The following is a 24835-nucleotide window of genomic DNA, read 5'->3' on the forward strand; positions in this document are numbered from 1 at the left end:
TCTTGGCCCCCGTTCAGAGGACACGGCATTCTTCCCACAGACCGACTGGGGGGAGAGTAGTGTTGGGAGAAGCAGGAAGAGAAAAGGGAGGGGGGCATCTGGGGCCCTGAGGGAGCAGCCTTTTCCCAGGCCTTGCCTGGTGTCACCGGCTTGGACAGGATCAGGAAGGGGGCCTGGCACACCAGGGGGTCTCGGGCGGGGCTGGAGGACAAGGCTATGCTCAGGTCGGGCCCTGGCTCTGCCCACCTGCGTGCCACGTCTCCTGGGGTTTCCCAGAAGCTGGTTAGAGCCATGCAGGCCTGGGGCTATTCACCCTGACCCCCCTGCCCAGCTCTGCGCCCATGATCCCTGCCCCTGGCATCCAGACCTACTTGGGGCATCTTTGGGTAAGAAATTGTCTCGGGGACATTTGTTCAATATGCCCATGGGCCTAAAAGCCTTTTCTTTTGAAGATATGTTTTTCTTGGGCTCTCCGGGAGACAGAGGCTGCCCCAAGCAGCAGTGGGAGACGGTCAGTGCTCAGGGCCACCCCACCAAGCAGATTCGTTCTCCCCCGAAGCCTGGTTGGAAGGAGGAGGCTGCTGGAGAGCCTTTTGCAAGGGTCCTCCAGTGCGGTGGTGACCTGGGGGCCACTCAGGCCCGAGGTAATCAAGCTGAGATGGGATGAGGAGAGGTATCCAAAGAGCCTTCCATCATCCAGGGGCTGCCTGCCCAGAGCCTGTCTCTGAGGGGGACCTTGAGAACTGGCTGAGCTGAGTGTCCCGGAAATAGCCCTGGAGTGGGCGTCTGGGTTCAGGTCCTCGCTGTGGCGACCATCCTGTCCCTCCACCCGTGCTCTCCCACGTGGAGGAAACCACCCCTGCCCTTGGAGGGAAGGGGGCGGAAATGACCGAAGCAAGCAGCACGTCTAAGCAAGGGGGAGATCACGGAGCGGTGAAAAAGATGGAGGATGCTGTGAACGAAATGATACGAAGCCATCTCCAAAATGGGGGTGGGGGGCGCGATTAAAGCCATGTGCAGAATATGCTATCATCGGGGCAAAAGAGGGTGATCTCTGTGATAACACACAAACTTTCACTGTATTCAGGTAAGAATGTCTTTGGGGCCGTAAGGAAGAAGCGGGGGATCAGAGGTAGGAGGGAGACATCACTGCACACCCTTTCACTTTTTCTATTTGGACCGTGAAGTATGTGAACGGAATACCAGTCAAAATGAGTGATTTTTTTTTTTTTTAAGCGAGCAAATGTTGGGGTTGTTGGCAGAAACTAATAAAGACCGAAGTTGGAGTTCCTTCTCCAGTCTTGGTGACTTTTGCCCTTCCTGGCCCACCTGTCCTCCGTTTCCCTCCTTCGCGGTCCAGGTGAAAGTCTGCCTCTTCTGGGAAGCAAAAATCCTCACGAACGCCTGTCTAGTACTCAACAGTGTCCCACGGCCTTGTTCCCAGTGCTCTTATAAAGATCCACTCGTGTGATATTCAGAACAACCCAATGAGCTAGGTACTCTTCAGATGGGGAAACTGAGGCACGGAGCAGTGAAGTCGCTTATCCAAAGCCATATGGCTTGTCAGGGGCTGCATTAGGATCTGAACCCAGGAAAGGAGCTCTCTCTCTCTTTTTTTTTTTTTTTTTTTTTTTTTTTTGAGGGCCTGCGGTTAGCTGTCTCCATGTTGTCTGAAAACTTCATCTTCGTAATCACTCTGTGGGGCACTTCCATCCTATTTCTTAGAATAGAAGACGGGGATCAAAAGAGTAACTTGCCCAAAGTCACTCTGCAAGGAGTGGAGCCAGAAATGTCCTTCCTTAAAGCCCAAAGTCCTCTTTCTTCCCTAAAACTTCCCCAGCCTGTGTCTTGCCCTCCTCTCCCTGCCAGGTATCCCCTTTGTGGTCTGATGGCGTCCTGAAGGTTGAAATGCTTCCTTTTAATATTTTTTAATGTTTATTTATTTTTGAGAGAGAGAGAGAGAGAGGAAAAGGGGCAGAGAGAGAGGGAGACACAGAATCCGAAGCAGGCTCCAGGCTCTGGGCTGTCAGCACAGAGCCCGACGCGGGGCCCGAACTCACGAACCGTGAGATCGTGACCCGAGCTGAAGTCAGACGCTTCACCGACTGAGCCACCCAGGCGCCCCCGAAATGCTTCCTCTCCATGTGTGTTATTGGGAGCCCCTGGCACCCTACTCGGTCGTTCCCACCACATGTTCTGGTTTAGCTTGAAACGCTGGACGCTCCTGCTTTGGCCTCCTCCAGCTCCAGGCTGATCCCACCATTGACAGTCTCTGGGAGCCCCCCGAGGGCAGGGGCTTTATGGTGCTCACGTGTGTCCCCAGCACAAAGTGTACTTGCCAAGTCAGTGTTTGGTAAGTGACTGACTAGCAGGGCTCTGGACGGGGTCTGTGGGATCTCTCTAGTATGATGGCCCTTGCTGACATTCCCGTGTTACTAACTGGTTGTCGGTACTGATCAGTTACTGAGTCGGTGCACACTAAGTGCCAGGCCTGACTCTGCCAAGGGCTTTATGCAGCTCACTGGATCCTCACAAAGGACTCCAGGGCCAAGGATCAGGCCATTTTAAAGGTGCGAAAGCTGGGGGGCGCCTGGGTGACTCCGTAGGTTAAGCGTCTGACTCTTGGTTTCCGCTCAGGTCACGATCTCACGGTTCGTGGTTTGGAGCCCCACGCTGGGCTCTGTGCTGACAGCGCGGAGAACCTGCTTGGGATTCTCTGTCTCCCTCTCCCTCTCTCTGCCCCTCCCCCACTCACGCTGGCTCTCTCGAAATAAAGATTCTCTGTCTCCCTCTCCCTCTCTCTGCCCCTCCCCCACTCACGCTGGCTCTCTCGAAATAAACGTAAAAAAAAAAAAAAAAAAAAAAGATGCAGAAGCTGATGCCGAGAGAAGGTAAGGGACTCTTCCCAAAAGTCACACAGCCATTGAGTAGCTGCAAACTGTTCAGATTTGAATCCAGCACCACCTCCTGTTGAGACCAAAATCCGAGCTGGGACAACATAAGCGGCCTTATTTGCTACATTTGTTACTGTTACGCTTCCCAAATAACTGGCCTCTCTTAAACTCTTGGTAAGAGGGTGAGGCCCCTGGGTAAGCAACTTTGTGACAACACATCTCCAGGGCAAGGGTTAGGAGCTCTGAGATCAGCCACTGAGGCTTGGACAAAGGCAGTCGCGTTTGAGCACCTCCCTCATAGGGGGAGGTATATACAGCCTGGAGAACACGGGGAGGAGACATTCTAAGTGCTGTATAAATGTCAGTTCTTCTATCCCCATTTCACAGATGTGACAGGAAAACTGAGTCACAGGGCAGACTCACAGAGTTGGGTTTGAACCATCTAAGCCAAGGCTCAGAGCATCACCCCTCTGCCCCATTGCCTCTCCCAGGGTGGCTGGGAGCTTTAGGGAGCACACGGTATATGTAGAGCACTTGGCACAGTGCTGGCAGCGTGATAATGTTGTGGACGCCCCAGGTAGATGGCTCAGCTGTCCCTGCGGCTCCTCCACAGGCTCCTCCACAGTCCTTCCCCCGCTGGGATGAGAGGCTGGCCTGGTTCCGGGTCCGCGGGATTGCCTGCAGCTCGCCCAGGGTTAAGCTCAGCTCCGCCAGCTGCGCCCTGGGAGTCCCCGGGCTTCTTCTCATTTGCTCTCTTGCAGGCACAGGGGAGGGGTGCGGGGAAGCCTCCCAGCCCAGCGGGGGGCTGCCAGAGACCCTGCCCACCCTTAAGAAGGGGCTTTCCTGGCCTGCACCAGCTGGGCTGCCGCCCTCTCTGCCTCTACAGGGGCAGGGCAGGAAGTGGGGCAATGCCAGGACCAATTAAACCCGCCAGGGGAATTAAGGTCAGCAGGATGCAATTATGCCTGTTGGATTTAACAAGGCCAGAAGGAAGGTTTCTCCAGCCAGAGTTCACGGCTCCTTAGGCCTCTTGCCCTGGATGGCTCTGCATTCCAGAAGCCTGGGCTCCGAGGCTCACCCATCCCTGGGAGAATTGCTTGGGAGTCGAGGGGTTAACTTCACCCGGGCACTGCTCCCCTGGCTCCTGGAAGGAAATTGACCCAGCCAAGAGGCTTTAAAAGGCCCTGCTCAGAGAAGACGTTTCCCAGCCTGACCCTCTCCCTGCCTGGCTGTGATGGAAAATCCAGGGAGTTGAGTAACCTTTCTGACTCCACAGAGAACGGCCAATTCCCCTCCAACTTTCCTGTGGTCCTGACATGGGAGCCTCTCAGGGCGGTTTTCTCCTGCCCTCTCCCACCTCGGGCCCCTAAGCCTGGCACTCTGAGAGTACCTCTCAGGCCTCTGGGAGAGGCCTGGGTGAGGCTGTCCTTACAGCAGACTCTGTTCTTCCTTCTGAGGCTGATAAGCAGCATCTATGGCCACTCTGTGTGGCAGACTGAACAGAGATCCCTCTGGAAGCTCCAATGACACACTGATCCATCTCAAAACCGTAGTTTCATTGCTAAGATTACATACTGAATGCTCTACTCTGTGGCAAAGACCAAAGTGGCCACTTTGGGAACACAGATGTTGAAGAGTAGCTATAGAATCACCACATAGCACATTTTTAGTGAAAACTGATTGCAAAGTCATTCATGAAGTAGGATCCTTTTTTGTTGTTAAAAACATTTATTAAGAAAATGGCAGGGGCGCCTGGGTGGCTCAGTCGGTTGAGCGTCCGACTTTGGCTCAGGTCATGATCTCGTGGTCTGTGGGTTCGAGCCCCGCGTCGGGCTCTGTGCTGACAGCTCGGAGCCTGGAGCCTGCTTTGGATTCTGTGTCTCCCTTTCTCTCTGCCTCTCCCCTGCTCATGCTCTGTCTCTTTCTCTCTCTCTCTCTGTCAAAAATAAATAAAACATTAAAAAAATTAAAAAAAAATAAAATGGCAAAATGTCTAGAGGGATGTAAGTATACATATTTAATAGGTATGGGAGTAGAGATGGTTTTCATTCTTGGGATTTTCCAAGTTTTTTTCGAAGTGACCATTGGTGACTCTAAACAGCTTAATAAATAATTTGAAACATATCAATATGGACACGGGTTTCTACAATTCAAGACAGAAAGGGGTATGAGCTGTATATGAGATAAAAAGACAACACAGATTGGGACTGATGGTCAGTTGAAGGCCTGGCTCCAACAGGCTTTCAGTACCCAGGCTCCAGAGTTGGTTTTAGATGAAGCCACCTTAGCAGGGAGCCCCGGGGCTCTGTCTCTATAACCAGCTTGCGCACCCAAGTCCGAGAACCCCTAAGTCAGAGGACCCGCTTTGAGGCGCTCCTGAGAGAACGCCACTGGTGTAGCTGATGAGCTCTCAGAGGCCTCTAGAGGCTGGGCCATGCTTCTCAGCGCTGATGCAAGTGGGAAGCATCTGGAGGGCTTTTACAACTCCCGAAGCCGGAGCCCCTCCTGAGTTCAGGTCAATTAAATCATAATATTGGGGAGGTGCAGCCCAGAATGTTGGTATTTTTTTTAAATCTCCCCAGAATATTCTGATGTGCAGTCAGGGTTAAGAACCATTGCTTTGAGGCTCTCCCAGGACAAGAACTTCACCTCGTTTCCTTGAAATGCCGTTACAAGTTAGGGTACAGGGGCACCTGGGTGGCTCAGTTGGTTGAGCATCCGACTCTTGATTTCAGCTCAGGTCATGATCTCACGGTCATGAGATCGAGCCCCGTGTTGGGTTCCTCCGTGCCAGGTGTGGAGCCTGCTTGGGAATCCCTCTCGCTCTCCTTTTGTCTCTGCCCCTCCCCTGCTCTTGTGCACTTTCTCTCAAAATAAATAAACTTAAAAGACACACAGCTTCGGATACAATGGCGCACACGGCAGGCGTTCCCTTCTGACTTGTATGCACGGTGCCCCCTGTCCCAGTAACTGGGGCTCTGGGGGTCTGGATCCAGATCCAGCTCAGGTCAGTCAACTTTGTATCCCAAGGATCTGGTACAAAAAGTGGTGCCATTGTTAATAGTAATAGCCACGAATATTTATTGTATATTTACCATGTGCCGTATTAATTCCTTTGATCTTCATAGCAACTTTATGAAGTAGATACTACTATCACTCCCATTTCCAAGAGGAAACTTGAGGCACAGAAGAGTAATTTGCCCAAGGTATCGGAGACAGTGTTCCAGTGGTGCTGAAATTTAAACCCAAGCCATATGGCTCCAGGGCCCCCATGCTTAATTCCTACCCGTATCACTAAATGCCCACAGAACAAAGAATTTGTGAGTGAGTGAGTGAAGAATGTTTGGACTATGTCATCAGGTTGGTAGCCCAGGGCCTGACATTCGGTAGGTGCTCGGTAAGTGTTGAAGAGTAAATGTTCCCACTTTGGTGGGGCCCTGGGACAATGGGAAACCTTCACTTTCTCGCTCTCCCCCATCTCAGCCCAACTCTGCAGCAATAAACAGCAAAGCCAAAAATAGCCATGTAATGACGTCAGAGGAACAAGGTCATCTGAAAATTACCCAGGGCCACTGGACACCTCCCTATAGGATCAAGTAGCAGGAGGGTACCCCAGGCTGGTGCAGCTGTTCCAAGAACAGGAAACGTCCCAGGAGCAGAGTTGGAAGCACCACTTCAGGAAGGCAGGGCCAGTGGGGGTGGGGGACAATTGCAGACACATAAAAGAGTAGAAGCGAGACCCAAGTACGGAGTACAGACCTGGGAGTTGAAAGTAATTCAATTTTGCACGGGAAGTCACTCCCACCACATGATCCCAGGAAATGGCTCAAAAAGCGGGGAATGCATGTTCTGTCCCGTTGCACAGGATGGCTTCCCGGCCTACCATTGTGCTATTTATAAAACTCGAGGTCCATTTGCTAAACTGGGTTCCCATAAGATCCAGGGGGTGCTTGGCAAGCTCTGAGCGACCGCTGTGAGAAGAGGGCCCTGCCTGGGATGGTGAGGGGGGGTCCAGACGAAGGATGGGGAGTGGGCCGGGGCAAAGCACCTCCTGGCAGCGGTCACTTGGCAGTTTGACCACCCTGGCCACCATTCTGTCCTGCTAAGGCTTGTGACTTAATTGACTGGCAGCTGCCACCTCCCTGACGGGAACCCAAGCATCCAGCACGGTCTGAGAAGATGCCTGCTGGGTGAAAGCGAGGAGGGGGCGCCTGCCTCCGGCCTCTGGGATGCTTAGCTGGAGGTTCCTGCGTCAAGTGCGAGAGCTGAGTGAGGGCTCCGGCCCGAGCTGCAGCCTTCATAAGACACTTGCTCCCAGGTCCTAAGTGAAGTTGCTGGCCCTGAAGGTTGACAGACACAATCTCTTCTTCACCCAGGGGGGTCTGGTCAAGTGTCACCCGGTTCCAAAAAGAGCCAGGAGCTCCTGAGAATGTCCATCCTCTGCAGCTGGCTCTACTCAAGGGATGCAACCGGGGTGGTGCAGAGAGCACCCGGGGGCAGACAGACCCGGATCCACACTGCCACCTACTAGCAGTGTGACTTTGGGGACACTCCAACTTAAACTTGGAGCCTCAGTTTCCTCATCTGTCAAATGACTTGTTGGAAGGCCCTGTGGACAAGCCTTCTGCTCTCCTTTATTCTGGTAATGGAGCCTTGGCTAAGGAGATAAATACCTACTCAACAAACTCAGCAGCTCTCCTATGTCACACGAACGGATTTCACAAACGTGTCGCCCCAAGTTGCATCCAGAGGGGAAGAGTGTTCTTGCCTTCCAGATCCCCTCTTGTTTGGCCTCAGCACTGAGGGTCACGGGAGAGAATTGCTACTGGCTCCTTGGCCCATAGGGACCTTTGAGTTGGGAAACCTGTTGTCTATCAGGACCTACAGGTCTCTCTCCCGGCACTTGTCCTCCCGCCTGGGAGTGCCTCAGTCCCCCGGAGGGGCCCCACATCCAGAGTCTGACTCAGGACGTCTGCAGAACGGCTAGAGAATTCACACGTCTAGTCCTGATGAGGCCAGTCTGTGGTCCACAGACCACACCCTGAGGACCACTATCCCGGGGACAAGTCCCCCAGCCCAAGTTGCTGAGCTTCCGGCCTAATTCTTACCCATTTTCATGAGGCCTCCGAGTAATAGAAGTGTTCTGTGTGTGAGGAAAACGCAGAAACGCTCAGACCCAGTTGTCAGTACAGCGAATGTTGCAAGGGAGGGAGCTGCACAAAAGGCAAAGCTGTTTAGTGAAGGGCAGTGGGTACCGGCAGCCCCTTCTGACGCTTGTGCCAGGTTTTCTATCGCTGCAGTAACAAATCACCACGAGAAAAAAGGCTAATGGGCAAATGAGAATCAGTGAGCCTACAGTGCAGACATCAACCTCCAGCCAGTGAGGGTGATTTCTACAGGCTCAGCTCAAACCCCTCTCCTTTCTTGCCTGCACAAACTCCCATGGAGTCTCTCCTGAGAGGTCTCCCTGCTCCCTTTGCTGGCTGTTAACCAGCAGCTGCTAGCCCTGTCCTGTCAGGTTGTTAGCTTTGGGTAAACAGCAGGGGCTTCTGGCAACCCCTGGTGACACATACCCACTGATAATTAATACTGAGCATATGACTCCTGCATGGTCACACTGAGTCACACTGGCCAACAGGGATGAATAAGTGCCCAATGTGACAGTCACCATTGCTGCTCAGAGTGCCTTTGGGTCACGTTAAAACTGGGAGCAAACTGTCATCTGAAAAGCTGGAGGAAAGTCCTTTCTAGAAACATCATTCTAACTTCTATGATGAGGAGATTGAGCCTAGAGAATTCAAATGACATGCTCAAGGTCAGAAAGCCAGAAGCCACTCTCCCAATTCCTAATCTAGGACTTTTTCCACTAAATAATTTTGTGTTCTTCCTGAAGCCTGTGACAATTATCCCCAAACAATCCAAATCCCCTTGACCACGAACACTGTAAAAACTGAATTATGGTGGAGAGAAACAGAAGAGCAGCAAGGCAAGATCATTGGTTTCACTGTGATGTCCTTAAACTGCCTCAATAGAAAAACCACTACTGGCTATCCTCACATCTTGGAAAAGCCTAGGATGGGAGGGACTTCCTCGCAGTAGTCTGTAAGAATTCAGTGAACATTCTGTGCAGTCTTTAACCAGTTCCAAGGTCAAGAGAAACATCAGAAAATATGTGTGTGTGTCAGAGGACATTATTCAGGGATTAGTCCCCTGGAGTGATCTGGGCTAGATTTCCGCTTCCAGAACAACCCTTGGAAAGTCCTCAACAAGATAGCACACAGGTCTCCAACATACTTCATTGAAGTTCAAATGGCAATCCAGGGGCAGGAGAGCTCACTAGAGGTGCCCTTTTGCAGTGGTTGAGCAGGTGGCTATAGAAAAATATGAATATGAAAGTAGGTCTGGTGTGGTTAAAACAGACAGCCTGTTAAAAATTCTGAAAATACTCAAGCTGAAAGAGCCTTAACTGATCTTTCCAGTTCAATCTCCGCCTTTGACAGATGTGGAAACTGAAGTCCAGAAAAGGAGAGTGACTTATTACAAATCACCCAGCATGTCAACAACAGAAGTGAGATTATATTCCCCGCTCTTACTCTTCCCAAAAGACACATCACAGCCCCAGGTAGAGTCACGAAAGACAAAGGGTATTCTCCTTTCAAATCTGATCTCACAGGCTTGGAGATACCAATTAACTTTGTAAGTCTGTCTGCAAATGTAGAGTTTTAAGACTTTAAAATAACATAATGAGAGTTGTCTCCAGAAAGGCTTTGCCAAAGGCCAGTAAACTTTTTCTCTGGGCATGAGTGCCAGTAACATTGACATCACCTCGGCCAAAAAAAGCTTTCCATTTTGCAAATGTGTATGCCAGAATAATGCCATTAAGTATGCTTTGGAGAGGGGTTTGTTATTTCCTTTTAATATTTTAATTACACAGCTTGAAAATGGTTTGAAACAGCCATTTCAAGTTTAGAGCCAGACATGATACATTGGAAGCACAAACAAATCTGTCCTATAAATAGACTCTAGGAAAATCCTTTGCAAAACAAGCATTTTCAACGGGGAGAAGCAAACTCAAAACAATGTAACAATAAGTGACTGTTAAAATTGGCATTTACAAAGTATGCAGTAATACGGAAATACATTTGAGTTACTACTATGCTAAGTGAAAAACAGAATGAATATATATATATATATATATATATATATATATGTATATATCCTTCAATGTAGAGAAACAGACTAAAGTTTTATATAAGAAAAAAAAAAAAAACATTATACAAAGAAGCACCAGTGCTCAAGGTGGGTCATAGATTTTTTTTCTTTTCTCCTATTACCAGGTATTTTCTGAATGGTATATAATTAATAATAAACCCCACCTTAAAAACTGAAAAAATAATTATAAAACCCACTCAAGATTTTCTGCATAGAGCAAATTCAGTCACTTTGGAGTCACTTAGCAGGTTATCTCTAGGACACTGACTGGTGTGTGTGTGCTCCGAGGGGGAGCATGTCGGTGTCAGGCTAGAGACTTTTCAACTCTTCTTACCACGAAGCAAGCTTGAACAATGCTGCCCCAAACTGCTTTCATGTTACAAGTTATGACCACTGACTCTATTTTGCACCTTGACCCACTTGAAAACTAGATCTCCCACCCCTGCTCCTGAAAGAAAACCTGGTAATAGCTTTGGTGCCAAAACAGACCAAGCAACGGCACTTGGCCACAAATCTTAGCACACTCACATACTCGCCGGGGATGTTCTGGGATACCAGTCCCGTAACTGCATGGGTCTCAGCACAGCAGACAGGCCAGGTTTTTATTCCTTTCTGGCTAATAAAGTTTTAAGGGAAAGGGAGAGGGTAATGGATGCCTTCAGGTCAAGGTTGGGCTGGTGAAATATTCCTGATAAAACCCAGTATTTTCTAAGGCTTTTTCCCTACCCCTCCAACTATGGTTTCTCTGGGTGAAAAGTCAGCATCTGCCAAAACCCTTTCAGGAAGCTGATACCCTCAGCACATAAGAGCCCTGCTTTGACCTGAGCCCCATGTCTTACTCTCTTGCAAGAAAGAAAATGACAAATACCATGAAACGTTTTCAATGTCAGTGACCTTCTCTACAGCACTAGAAAATAGAGCGGGTATGCAAGAAGACTAAGGAAACAGGGGAAAAGTATGTTTTGTCCCCAGGCTTCTTTTTGGTAGCAACCACACTGGCTTCAGCTGGATAACAAATTGTCCTGGAATTCTTGGCGTTGGTGCAAACATGTCAGCTCCCTGGTTACGCCTTCGTCACCACTGAAAGTACCACACGCATTAACCTTCCTGCTCTTTCCATAGGCCTGGGTTTGTCCCGTATCCAGGAAACTTTATATGTTGTCTAAACTGAGCATCCCAGCAGGCTGCAAGGCAGATGGCAGCTCAGGACTCAGAATGTTGACTGATTCCTACCTGGATCCACACCACCGCGCTGTAACTCAGCCTCTGCCTGTGCAGAAATAGGAGCCCAGCCACGTGGCTAACAGCTTTTTTAACTGCTACTCTCAGCAATGAGGAACCTCCTCAGCAGACAAAACTCAGAAGGAAACTGAAAAGGCAGCAATGTCAAGATTTATCAAAGGGGATACACAGGTTTAACCAGACACTCAAGCCAAGAAGCACCCCCAGGCTCAGCTAAGCCAGAAGGAAGTAAAAGACCAGGTGTTGCTGACCTCTCTTTGGGTCCTTGGGACCTCAGGTCACTAGCCTAGGATATCATGCAGAGGACCTAGACCCCACTACAGGTCAACCTCCATGTCATTAGATTCTCCTAAGAGGCTTCATACTCCAGTCTGAGAGGAAGCCAGGCAGACATGCCCACGTTAGCACCTGAACCACATCATTCAATCCAGAACATAAATGAAGAGAGCAAGGTACAGAGTGTAGAAAAGCAGGACGCTATTTGCATAAAAAGGAGAGAGGAGATAGAAATATGCATATGGTGATGCGATCTCTGCAAAGGAGCACACCTGGCAGCACGATCTCTGAGGGAACCGAGCAGCTGGGAGAAAAACGGAGAACTTTACCTTTGTAGCTTTTGAATTTTGCACCATGTGAACGTATAATGTTTCAAAGGACACATTAAAACTAAAAACAAATGCAGAATGCTACAATCTTCTTGTTACAAAAAAAGAAAAATGCTCTAGAAATCTGTGTGTGTACATAAAAACATTCTAGAAGAATATGCAACTGTTGTCAATGAGGTACTCCTGGAAAATGAGAGTAGGGAAATAAGGAGACTTGCCTGGTTTATTTTATATGGTTTGCATTTTAATTGTTTCCAAAAGACATTCGACTTTGGCAATTTTTACTTAAGCAAGAAAAAGAAAGAAGCATGTTTAAGAACTGCAATCTCACCTCAAAAAGCAGTGTCTAAACTCCCCCTTTTTGTGTCTGGCGTTACTGAGTCCCATCTTATCTTGTGTTACGATGCCTTGTGCCTGGGTCTCATCTCCTTTGAACTCTGGGGCAGCCGCAACTGCAGCCAGTCTACCACTCAAGCTCCACTTTCCAGGGATAAAGAACCGGTAAGGAATAAAACGGCAGTCAAGACGGCAACACAACAATCACACAAGGACAAAGCGAACAACCAAAGTAAGAGTGAGCAGTAATCTTACAAGTATGTTAATGAGCCCAGGACTATTAGCGATGGGAAACCATGACCAAGTCAAAATAACATTGAAAACAGAGTCCTTCCCAGAAATTGTGGGAATTCTAACAATCTGCCTGTGTGCATGAGCTAGGAGATTTGCAAAACTGCCAAGCGAACTGTGACAGCCAGATTTCTCAGTAAAACTCAGTAAATTCCTATCAGAGGACATGTTCTTTGTTTAGGAAAATCTCAGAATGACCTCTGAATGTTGAAAGAGAAGCTCCCTCTAGAATATGGCCTGAAGGGATAAAGAACTAGACTTTCTCTGTAAGATAGAAGTGGAGATTTTGAGCTTTGGAGGAAATGGGAAGCTGCATTAGAAATGAAGGTCGTGTGAGGTGGTCCAGAGAGAACTCAACACTAGGCGGACCGTGCTGAGAAGTAGACAGCCACTGGGAAGCTGGGGAATTCTGGGAAGCAGGAGGCAATGGATGTCTGTGTCTCAATTTTAAGCTATTTGCTCTAAAGTACTATAATCCCACTCTGTTACCTCTACAGACTGTCACACATTACTACCCCGAAATGGGCGTGTCTGGCTGGGATCATCCAGACTGGAGTGTATGAGGTAGAAGGCTCCCCGAAGGTCCATAACTGTCACTAACCCTCTTTCCAGACCCTCAGCTTGAGGGCTGGATTTATTCTTGTACCTGAAAAAAAACAAAAAAAATGGGCAAAATATATTAAAAAACTGATACCAGACGGAAATATATGAATGATTGTCAACGGTCAAAAAACTGATACATGAGAGGGGGGAAAGCTACAGAGGACAGACAGACACAGAGGGGACCAAGAGATGAACAGAAGGAGAAATACCATAACAAGAGGGGACGAGAAAAAATGAAAGCCCTCCAGGGATCCACAAGAGATATGAGGACCGCGGTAGAACTGGATTTCTCACAGGACAAAGGATGGAGAACTTGGTCTCTGGAGCCCTCCTTAATGACCCTCTTTCTCTCATTCCACGTCCAATCTGTCAGCAGATTGCCAGTTACAACTTCCAAGATACACTCAGGACCCAACCGTTTCTCACCACCTCCACTGCTACCACCTAGCCCAGCCTCCTATTAGCTCTCACCGTCTTGTTTCCACCCTCACATGCCCCCCATCCGACCCCAGTCTACTTTCCACACAGCAGAGAAACATTTACCATGTGACAGAAGAGAAGACAGCAACTTGCTTATGGTCTGTCTGCCTTCCTAAGAGGTAAGCTCCATGAAGGCAAGTTCTTCTATTTCTGTTCAATGCTGTATTCCCAGAGACTAAGCAGTCCCAAGGTATGTACAGTTAGCACCAAATAAATATTTACTAAATGAATTACAGAAGTCATTATGGACCTGCATACTCAACTTCTGGGAAATGAGTAGAGGAACTGTATTTTGCATCAGTTTGTGGGTCTTCAGGAGGCTTAGGGATCTGCAAATCACGTCTTGGCTTTGTCATCAATTCATCCATCACTGAATCTACAATGACCTGTTCATAATGCTCACTGAATGAATAAACAAAAGGAATATAAAATAGGTTTACTGTCTTCCTGGTGCCTAGGACTGGCCTGGGGCAGAATATGGATGCTTTTATATTCCTTAACACAGGAGTAGATAACTACTAGAGTTCATAAATAGTATCAAGTCTAAAAGAAAATACACTACCTAACAAGGACCTAGTGAATTCTGTGCCAGCTACAAAAAATAGAGATGACGAAGGTAATTTTTGTCTTTGAGGACTAAGAAAATTTTAGGTATCTGGGTCTCTACTAGTTTGTGAACAAGTACAAGAAACTGTTCTACTAGAGAAATATACAAGAAGCATTTGGGTGGAAGGAAGTGATCATCCTTACCTGAGGAGGTCAGGTGGTCAAGGAATGATATATGAAGATTTTACTTGAGTCTTATAAGGAAGTTTACCAGACAAGAAAAGGCACATTTAGGGAAGAAGGCACAGGACTGTCTGAAGGCATAATAACAAACATGAATGCCTTCCAGAGTGGTTCCTGGGAGGCAGTTAACAAAATATGGAAGGACAGAAAAAAGTTACAAAGCCTTTTCCTCTAAGAACAGAGCCTGTGCTTTTCAAAGTTCCAAAGTTTCTGGACCTTCTTCCTCTCAAAGTACTCATTTCCCCAGTAAGGTATGACCTCCAAAGGGGCTTGACAGAATTAAAAACATCCAGTGACAAAATCAGGGAAGGGAAGACAAACATATTTATTCTACTCCAGTTTATTGGAGGACTTCAAACGTGTCCTGCACAGCATTCCCTGTTATTATCAGCACTGATGAGGGAAGAACGTGCCTTAACAGCAGTCCTGTCCCAAAGCTTGCCGATGGCTGCCACGAGGTTCCCTGTCAGTCCATGCAGTCTTCTTCATGGTTGTGTTATTGAGGCTTCTACCCTCGTAGTGACGGGTTCTGTAACACTAGATTCATTTTGTGCAGAGAAGAGGAAAGAACCTGATATACTCATTGTTCCTCAGGTAAGCCATGACTTAAATCCTACCTTAATATTTAACTATCTTTATTTTCTGATTAAAATAGAAAAAAGGGGGAGGGGGGCAAAGAAGCAATAGAAATCATACTGTGCTGATACAGAGACTTTAAAGTCTAGTCAGAGTTGAGACTCCTATTAAAGGTCTACTGATGTTTCACAGGAAATAACTACATGGGGTCAGAGCGTGACATACATGAGTTGAGTCTCATTATTAGTTTCAATAATGTAGGAAAACAATTCTCAACAAAACTGGAGTCCACACTTGTCAGGTATGCTGTGTTTGGTATGGGCAGGTAAAAGTCTGGAGAAATGGATTCTCTTCATGCCCTGTGGCAAGGAAAGAAGGCTCCTGGTTTGATGAAAAGAGCAGCTTCTGTTCCCAGGTGGTGTCTGCAGCTCACAGCTGAAGTTAGCAGTGGAATCGAGTGGAGAACTTGGGAGAAACGGGCACAGTCAGAGGCTGGTCACTTGACTTTACTTCCACACCCTGGTACTTGCGTATTGGATTTGCCTTGTGCACCTGCAGAGTGAGGAAAGATAAAGTTACCAGTGATAAGGATGTTACAGAACTATGCTTATAGTTGTTTTTATTTTTCCTTCTTGAGAAAATGCTTGTATAATCTTACAGATGCAAGTCAAAGAGGGGAAAAAAGAAGGCAACACAGCATAATGGAAAAGCACATGTGCTTTGGAGCCCAAGCAAGTTTTGTTCAGGTCCTGCTGGGTCTCTCAGCTTGCACTAAAGAACATCAAGTCTATCTCCAGCTTGGTTGTCTATTACTCAGGTGTTAACAGGGCTGCACACAATTGCAGCAGAGAAGAGATACCTGTTAAGAACCTGCCAGGGTACAATCTTAAGCTTACTCAGTCTTAATATTCACCAAAACCATGGACAAAAAACAAACAAACCAATAACCAGGAAGGGATGCTGGGAGAAGGCCATCTCCCCTCCTGGATAGTCTAAAATCAATCCTGAATTAAGTCAGGTTAGTCGAGAGAACATTGACTGAACTGTGCTTTAGGATGCTGACATCAGCCTATACTGAGAATCGCTGTAACACCTCTACGATAAGCACAAACACAAGAGGCAGTACCAAGTGTTGAGAAAAAAACCAAAGAACTGGAAAAAAGGCTGGTTTTGTGTGTATTTCTAGAGCAGGGACTGTATGGTTTTTCATCCAATCAGCAAATGGCAGCTTAAATTTTGCCAAAGAACTAGTCCCTTTAATAACTTGTCCCTAGAGACTTCCTGAAGCCAAAGTCCTCTCTGCCAACAGCTGTATCAGCAGCTGGCCTAGCATTTTTAGGCAAAACCTCAACAACTTATATATTTCTATATTCTTCCTTTTATTAATCATATGAAGTTCCATCTGAAACCCTTCTTCCTCATTAATGCAGTGAATGCCGCTTGCTGCCCCTCCTAGTGAAAAAGTCCTGTGAATTAAGCTTTCTTTCTGAATAACTTAATATTTAAATCATTATGTTAGTGTTAGCATGGAGGGTCACATGGACCAACATGTGCTATGACCCCAAGGAATTTGAGTCCAGTATTAAGAGGAAAATGAAAATACAGTTGCCACATTATTCCCGTCCTTCCCTACCTATGTATTCTTGTCTAACTATAAAACCACATCGATTTTCTTAAGTCTAAAGGGAATAATAAAAATTAATAAATAGACAGTCCTAGAAATGCATCACTGTGCATGTTACACTACATGATATCCTCCTTATGAAGACCCTTGGAGGAAATTCTGTCTGAATTCAGTATCAAGAATAAACGTATTTTTTTAACAACTAGCACATTGTATCTCATGAACAGTGAGTTTTGTAACCAACAAGTTGGTTCCTAAAAAGGGCCAAAATTATGGCTCAAACTTCGATACATGGATCACAATGTGCACACCTTTAGCACTGTTCACATTACAACTTAGTCACCATTCTTTTGTGTGATTTCCTGCTTTCACTCTTCTTTTATGTATCCTTGTAGGCCACCCTAGATTCTTCCTGGAACAAGGCAAGGTACAGATAACACAAAACAGAGACAAATGTGGGTTAGTGAGTGCTCGTGCTGCTCAATTACCAGTTCTTTCCGTAGCCTGGCCAGCTCCTCCCTCTGCTGCTCTTCCTCCTGGTGCCTGGCCTCCTCCAACTGCTGGACTTTCTGAGCTTCTACCTCAGCCATTCTCTTCTCCAGCTCCTGCCGCTCCTTGGCTCTCTTCTCGGTGGCCAGCTGAAAAGGTTCCTGAACTAGAGAACCAGAAAGGCCCTCTGAGTACAGAAACAGAGAGAATATTGGTGCACAAGCAGAACCTGCATAAACTTAGCCTGCAAGGACGCAGCAAGTGGTACTGACATGCAAGGCAACAGAAAGGCTAAGCTCAAGGGAAGCCCTGTTAGCAGGAAGGTGGAGTAAACCACATATAAACAGGCCTAGAATCTGGAAAAAAGTCCTAACAGTTGGAAAACCTCTTGGAAACCACCTATTAGGAGAAAAGCAAGACTTATACAGATAAAACAGCTTGCTCAAAACTATATAGTGATTCTGAGACAGATGTAGGAGGAGAATCCAATTTTCTGACACCCTACCCAGTGCAAAGGAATTAAATGTTTTATATCTAAGGCTTGCTTCATGGTGAACTCCAGAAGGAAATCCTGGACCTTCCTCCCTCACTTACGACTCTTTGGATGAGTAAAGCCTATTGTAAAACAGTAGAGCTGCTGTTGAAAATGCCAGCTGCCTCTTCCCAGGCTCTTGTTCTATGAATTTGACCCCAATACATTCTGCAAACTCAACACAGCTGATGTGTTCAACAAAGACAAAAAAACTACTCTAAAAGGAGAACAACTAGATCCTCCACTAGGCAAAGGCTTCTGGTTGACACAGCTGATACTGACATAACTGAATCCCAACATCCTCCCTGGGAAGTCTGACAATTCTACCCCGATCCCCCAAGAGTACATATACTACTACCAGCAACGGATTTCTTCTCTTTCTTGGGAACAAAGGGCTCCTGGGAGATGACGGTGTTTGGACGAGCCTTGAAGCATGCTGCTTCTTTCTGCTGTTTCAGTTCTTCCTCCAGCTATAAGAGAGAGAGTCTATTAGATAAGCAACAACACAACTCCCCATGACTACCTCCTCAATGATTCAAGCATTAATGTTTCTAAACTGCTTCATCTAAATAAAGATAGCAGATGGCTTCATCCAAACCTGTTAAAACCCTCTTTATAGGGGTGCCTGGGTGGCTCAGTCAGTTGAGCGTCTCTTGATTTCGGCTCAGGTTATGATCTCACACTTCGTGAGATCAAGCCCTGTGTTGCGTTCGGCACTGGCAATGCGGAGCCTGCTTGGGATTCTCGCTCTCCCTCTCAAAATAAATAAATAAACTTTAAAAACAAAAAACAACCCTTTACAATGAGTTGATCAGACTAACAACCTCTGAATCCAATGAGAACTACAAAGTATCTTTAAGGTACTTTTAAGGCCTATCTGAACATCACAAAAATAAACATGTAGATATTATATACCCTTGGATGTGATCACCTATAAAGTATTCTTCCTTTCAACCCCCCGAAAGAATCTAACTAGAATTTAATCAAGCCTCTAGATCTAACTACTGATTTATAGGAAATACAGAAGAGGTGACTGCCCGGCTAGCTCAGTCGGTAGAGCATGAGACCCTTAATCTCAGAAGAGGGGCACTTGCGTGGCTCAGTCAGTTGAGTATCTGGCTCTTGATACCAGCTGAGGTCATGATCTCACAGTTCGTGGGATCGAGCCCTGAGTCAGGCTCTGTACTGACAGCATGGAGCCTACTTGGGATTCTCTCTCCCTCTCTGCACCTACTCCCCCCCACAACATAAATAAACTAGACAACAACAACAACAAAAGAAACACAGAAGATACAGGAACGTATTAAAGACCATCATGGGAATGCAATGACCAAAATCTGGATTGTGGAAAACTTATAAGACAAATCCAGTTTATTCCACAAGTAATATATAAGTAGAGAAGCCTATAGAGAAAAAGGGATTTAGAGATTCATCAAACAAATCCATTATGTAGACCTTATTTGGACCCTGATTTGAACAATTCAACTGTCTAAAACAATTATGAGAGATGTGGGGTTATAAGAACACTATTTGTCACTATTAAGGGATTACTGTTAATCTTTTTAAAAATATACTTATGTTTGTAAAGATACACACTGAAGTATATTTACTTGCTGTTTGTGAATGAAATGCGGTGATACCTAGAATTGGCTTCAAATTAATCTTGTTGGTAGAAATACCCAGTGTAGAGGTAAGTAGGTAGAAATATAGATGAAATAAGATTTTCCATGTTTTGATCATTATAGAACCACACGACAGGTTCATGGAAGATCATTACGCTATTCTCTCTACTTCTGTGTATGTCTGAAAAACTTAAAAAAAATTTTTTTTTTATTATAGTAAATGCCACACACAGACATTTTGTGTCGTGGTCCTTGAAAGAGAGATTCACTACTACTTCCAAAACAACAGTCTTAAGTTTTCCAAGAGAACAACACCGACAAGGGACGTATGTGCAGTCATATAAGCAATCACATCTCTTGAGCTTCAAGAGGGGTGACTTCCTAAAAAGATTAGCCCAGAGATCCTTTTGGACAGAGTCCAGGATAAATCATGATATAAAAACAGTGACAAACTTAGGGATTCAGGGGAATTGTTTTCCAATAGGGCAGCATTAGATCCCAATTATAACAGCCAACAATCAATTAATTGTTTTTAATCACCTGCCATCTACAAAGAGCAAATAGCACACTATGTTGAGGAAACAGCATATCATATTAAGGATCTATTTTCACCATACCGATTGTTATCAAAGCACCAACAGAAAGGAGTGAACAAGTAGTGAACAAGTCTAATAGATGGAATAGAGGAGATCTTAAAGAAACTCCTGATGCAAAAAAAGCCTGATGGTTCTCACATTCTCCAGATGATCACTTGGAGCAGAGATCAGCAAACTTCAGCCTACAGGCTAAATCTAGTTTGTAACCGCTTTTTGTACAGCCCTTGAGCTAAGACTGGTTTTTACATTTTCAGAGGGTTGAGACAGGCAGACACACAGACAGACACACACACACACACACACACACACACACACACACACACACACACACCATATGCAACCTACAACATCTAAAATATTCACTATCCGAATTTGGGGCACTTGGGTGGCTCAGCTGGTTAAAAGTCCAACTTTGCCTCAGGGAATGATCTCACGGTTCATGGGTTCAAGCCCTGCACCAAGTTCTGTGCTGACAGCTCAGAGCCTAGAGCCTGCTTTGGATTCTGTGCCTCCCTCTCTTTCTGCCCCTCTGTCTCTCGCACTCTATCTCTCTCTCACTCTCAAATATAAAGACACATTAAAAAATAATAATAATAATACTAAAAATAAAAAAGTATTTACTATCTGGTCTTTTACAGTAAAAGGCTACTGACCTCTGATTTAGAGTGAGAGCTCCTGAAATAATTCAGGATGTTAGCTCCCAAATGAATTTCAATGTAGTGGGTCTATGTATTCTAACCAACCAACAATGAAGCAATGAACATTTTGGCTGCTCTTCCCATCTCCCACCTGGTGCTTCCAAGTCTGTGCCTTCAGAGCACCTCTTCTGTCAGTCTCCAAGCAGAAAGGCTCAATCTGAGTTGTGTTCTTCACCTTCTTCTCTGGCAGGTTAATAGTGTCAAAATGAGGCAAAGGAAGTGCTTTGAACTTGGGCACCTAATAGAAAGGAAAACATAAGATTTAAAATCCTAAGGTCTCTTTAGCTAGAAAGCAAGAACTGCTCCAGAATATTTGAATGAATCGGAAAAATAGGAAAGGACGGTTTTCAAAGCAGTATGGTATGAACAGCAGAAAGAGTAATGGGCTCAAAAGAGCCCATTAGGGCTCTAGGTTATTCTAGAATAACCTAGGAGAACCTAGGTTATTCTCCTAATATTCTCCCAATAACTGGTAGCACAATCATGGGCAAGTCACTTAATCTCCTTGTGGCAGAAGGGTTATTAAAAACTTGCCCTATTTATACTTCATAAGGTTCTTAGAGGGATCAAAGGAAGTCAGTGATTTTATAGTTAAAAGTGCAACATAAAAGATTATCTTTGACAGATGAAAGGATAGTATTATGTTACTTGCAGAAAATGGAAACACCTACCTCCCCTTTCTGCAGTTCTTTTATTTTCTTCTCCTTCTGTAACTGACGTTCTTTGTCTCGAGAATCAAAAGAGAAAGGGCATATTTCCACAGTTCTTGCTTCTGGGATTTGGGGCTTAAAAGGTACCCCATAATGTGGCACAGGTTGAGCTCTTATCACCACCGGCTCCTCCTCTTCCTAAGGGAAAAACTAGTTTAGACACAAGCTCTCTCTCACCTCCTCAGAATACAGAGTCAGAAAACACTACATGAGAGAAGAGGCATTAATTAAGGCAAGTCACTCAACCCCCTAGGTTACCTCGCTTCTTTTTTTTCTTCATTTTTTTTTTTTTTTTAACATTTATTTATTTTTGAGAGACAGAGAGAGGCAGAGCATGAGCGGGGCGGGGGGGAAGAGACACAGAATCCGAAGGAGGCTCCAGGCTCTGAGCTGTTTGTTAGCACAGAGCCCAACACAGGGCCCAAACTCACGAACCGCAAGACCATGACCTGAGCCGAAGTTGGACACTCAACCGACTGAGCCACCCAGTTGCCCCACCTCGCTTCCTTTCCTATCAAAGAGGGATAATACCTAAGTTACCTACCACTTCTCAGGGGTGAGACCGGTGTGGAAACATTTGATTAAGGACTAACACAATTACTATTCTTAAAGGATCTCACGTTTTTACAAAGGAAGGCTGTAAAAATGAAATGAGATCAAACAGCGTGAACAAAATGGAGAACAGAAGAGAGGTACTAACCAAGCATATACCTTGGCCTCTTCTTTGACCCAGCCTCCAGACTCCACTAAAACATGTGACTGGGAGTTAATGGTTGCCAAACCCAGAATAGGACCAAGTAAGTTGTTTGGGTTCAAGCTGGTAACATAAGATTACTGTGTATTTTAGTTTCAAATGAACCTATAAAAAGGCTTATGCTTGAGATCTGCTATAAAATTACCCTAACTCTGGATATTTATAGATAAAATGGGAGATGTAACAAGAAACTAGCCTGATCAATGACAGTTCACGTATTCCAATTTCATGAACCATCATCACCACACAGTAAGTAACCTTAACAACCCTTGGGTTGGTGGAGATTGGATAGGGCGGATGTAATTGCTTAGTGTGAATTTTAAAAGTCCCTCGCTGAATGGTGACAATAGCTCAGGCAAAATAAAATACAAGGCTTGGCAAATTTTGATTCAAGTTATGACAGGCTGATTTTCAATGCTATAGAAAAGGACAAGCTTCCAATAAGTTGCAACCAGTTACTACTGAAAGCCAGAAGATTCATACCCTTACCAACTACTTTGCTCTAGAGGGGGAGCAAAAAAGATGATCTGCCACTGTTAAAGACAACTCCAGATAAGAGTGACTGCTTTTGAATTCTATTAAGTTTAAGAAAGAGGAATGCTTAGATGGATGGTGCAGAAGGAAGAAAAACCCTCCATCCCAGGAGTCACCTCATCTTCTTTGGTGGGCATTCGGATCCTGTTCTTCAATGCAAAGGCTGGTGACTTGGGGACAGTGATTGGAAGTACTTTCTTTTCAGGAACACCCTGCAAGGAGTAAGCAATTCAATTAGACATCCCAGAATAATATCTACTAGGCTGTGTGAGAAGATTAAATCCCTTTCTTAAAGGGGAATTTATAGACCAGGAATCAAACAAAGGCTAGTATGATGCTGCTGTCTACCCAAGTAAGACAAAAGCATACTGGAACACAGTGGCACTCCAAAGGTGGCCTAAAATAATATAAAAAACATATTATACGTTATATAAAAAATATAATAATAAGAAAATTTTTTAAAATTCTTTTTTAAATTGTAGTAAAGCCACACAAAAGTATATCATACAGCCATGAAAAAGAAATAAATCTGTTCCTGACATATTACAGTGTTCATAATGTTGAGAAGAGAGGAGGGACAGCTTGCTGAAATAGAGAATATTATTTTTTTTAATATATTATTTTTTCTTTTAAAAATATATATAAGTTAAGCATAAAAAACAAAATCTGGGAAGAACAACTGTTAACTCACACATCTCTTTGAGAGTGGATTAAGAGAGGCAATGAATTTTCTATATTGCATAATTCTTTTTTTTTAATCCTTATTTATTTTCAAGAGAGACAGAGCATGAGCAGGGGAGCAACAGAGAGAGAGGGAGACACAGAACCTGAAGCAGACTCCAGGCTCTGAGCTGTCAGCACAGAGCCTGACACAGGACTGGAACTCACGGATTGCAAGACCATGACCTGAGCTGAAGTTGGACACTAAACTGACTATAAACCCCAATATTCCGTAATTCTAATATATTCAACTACTTTGAGGATTTTTCCCTTCAAGATTCCAAAACACTGCCAACATTTCAAGTCTTTGCACACTGAATTATATGTACCATACTTTGCACATCATTCAAAACTAACATGTTTTAAAATTTTTTTTTTTCAACGTTTATTTATTTTGGGGACAGAGAGAGACAGAGCATGAACGGGGGAGGGGCAGAGAGAGAGGGAGACACAGAATCTGAAACAGGCTCCAGGCTCTGAGCCATCAGCCCAGAGCCTGACGCGGGGCTCGAACTCACGGACCGCGAGATCGTGACCTGGCTGAAGTCAGACGCTTAACCGACTGCGCCACCCAGGCGCCCCAAAACTAACATGTTTTAGAAAGTTGTTTCATAAGCATTTTCTAATTCTCACAGAATTTATACTCTATCGCAAATCTGGCAATTAATCCTAACTACAAAATGGTATCTCTTGGTCTCTTTTTTTAATGTTTATTTATTATTTTTTGAGAGAGAGAGAGAGAAAGCGAGCGCATGAGTGGGGAAGGGGCAGAGAGAAATCGGGACAGAGGATTTCTCCACGCTGCAGAGAGCCAATGTGGGTCTCAAACTCATGAATCATAATATCGTGACCCACGCTTCTCTCTTGGTCTTTTTTTTAATGAAGTGGCCTTTTAATGAAGACCAGATCAATTGAAAAAATAATCAAGGGGTGCCTGGGTAGCTCAACTGGTTAAGTGTCCGACTCTTGATTTTGGCTCAGGTTATGATCTCACGGTTGTGGGACTGAGCTCCATGTCAGGCTCTGCACTGAGCATGATGCCTATTTGGGATTCTCTCTCTCTCTGCGCACACCCTCACCCCCTACCCGCTGCTCACATGTGCCCATGTGTGCGCACTCTCTCTCTCTCAAAATAAACTTTAACAAAAAGAAAAAGCAAAACCATGCTCTTAAAAAAAAAAAAAAAAAAAAGATCAAAACTGCAGCATTATATACAATAGCCAAACCATGGAAGCAGCCCAAGTGTCCACTGATAGTTAAATGGATAAAAAAGATGTGGCACACACACACAAATATTACTCAGCCATAAAAAAGAATGATATCTTGCCATTTCCAACAACATGTATGGAGCTAGAGAGTATAACGCTAAGTGAAATAAGTCAGTCAGAGAAAGACAGATACCATATGATTTCACTCACATGTAGAATTTAAAAAACAAAACAAACAAGCAAAGGAAAAAAGAGAGAGAGAGGGACAAACCAAGAAAAAGACTTAACTATAGAGAATACACTGATGGTTACCAGAGGGA

The 24835-nt window shown here is 45.3% G+C and overlaps 1 protein-coding gene across 3 annotated transcripts in view; it reads right to left on the reverse strand.

The window, feature by feature from the left end:
- Window positions 1-14758: 14758 nt before the first annotated feature.
- The window catches only part of TPX2 (TPX2 microtubule nucleation factor), a 57847-nt gene continuing 47770 nt past the window's right edge, over window positions 14759-24835 (reverse strand). For 2 of the 3 annotated variants that reach the window (XM_047853510.1, XM_047853509.1), the window contains 6 exons: window positions 22704-22799; window positions 21261-21437; window positions 20681-20827; window positions 18032-18143; window positions 17141-17328; window positions 14759-15580 (listed from right to left, as the gene is read on the reverse strand). In XM_047853510.1, coding sequence (XP_047709466.1) covers window positions 15470-15580; window positions 17141-17328; window positions 18032-18143; window positions 20681-20827; window positions 21261-21437; window positions 22704-22799 — 831 coding nt within the window. In that variant the 3' untranslated portion in view covers window positions 14759-15469. The remainder of the gene's footprint in view (window positions 15581-17140; window positions 17329-18031; window positions 18144-20680; window positions 20828-21260; window positions 21438-22703; window positions 22800-24835) is intronic. The other variant, XM_047853508.1, reaches the window with a different exon arrangement.

The sequence above is a fragment of the Prionailurus viverrinus genome, chromosome A3, assembly GCF_022837055.1.
Source record: "Prionailurus viverrinus isolate Anna chromosome A3, UM_Priviv_1.0, whole genome shotgun sequence".
Taxonomy (NCBI): Eukaryota; Metazoa; Chordata; class Mammalia; order Carnivora; family Felidae; genus Prionailurus; species Prionailurus viverrinus.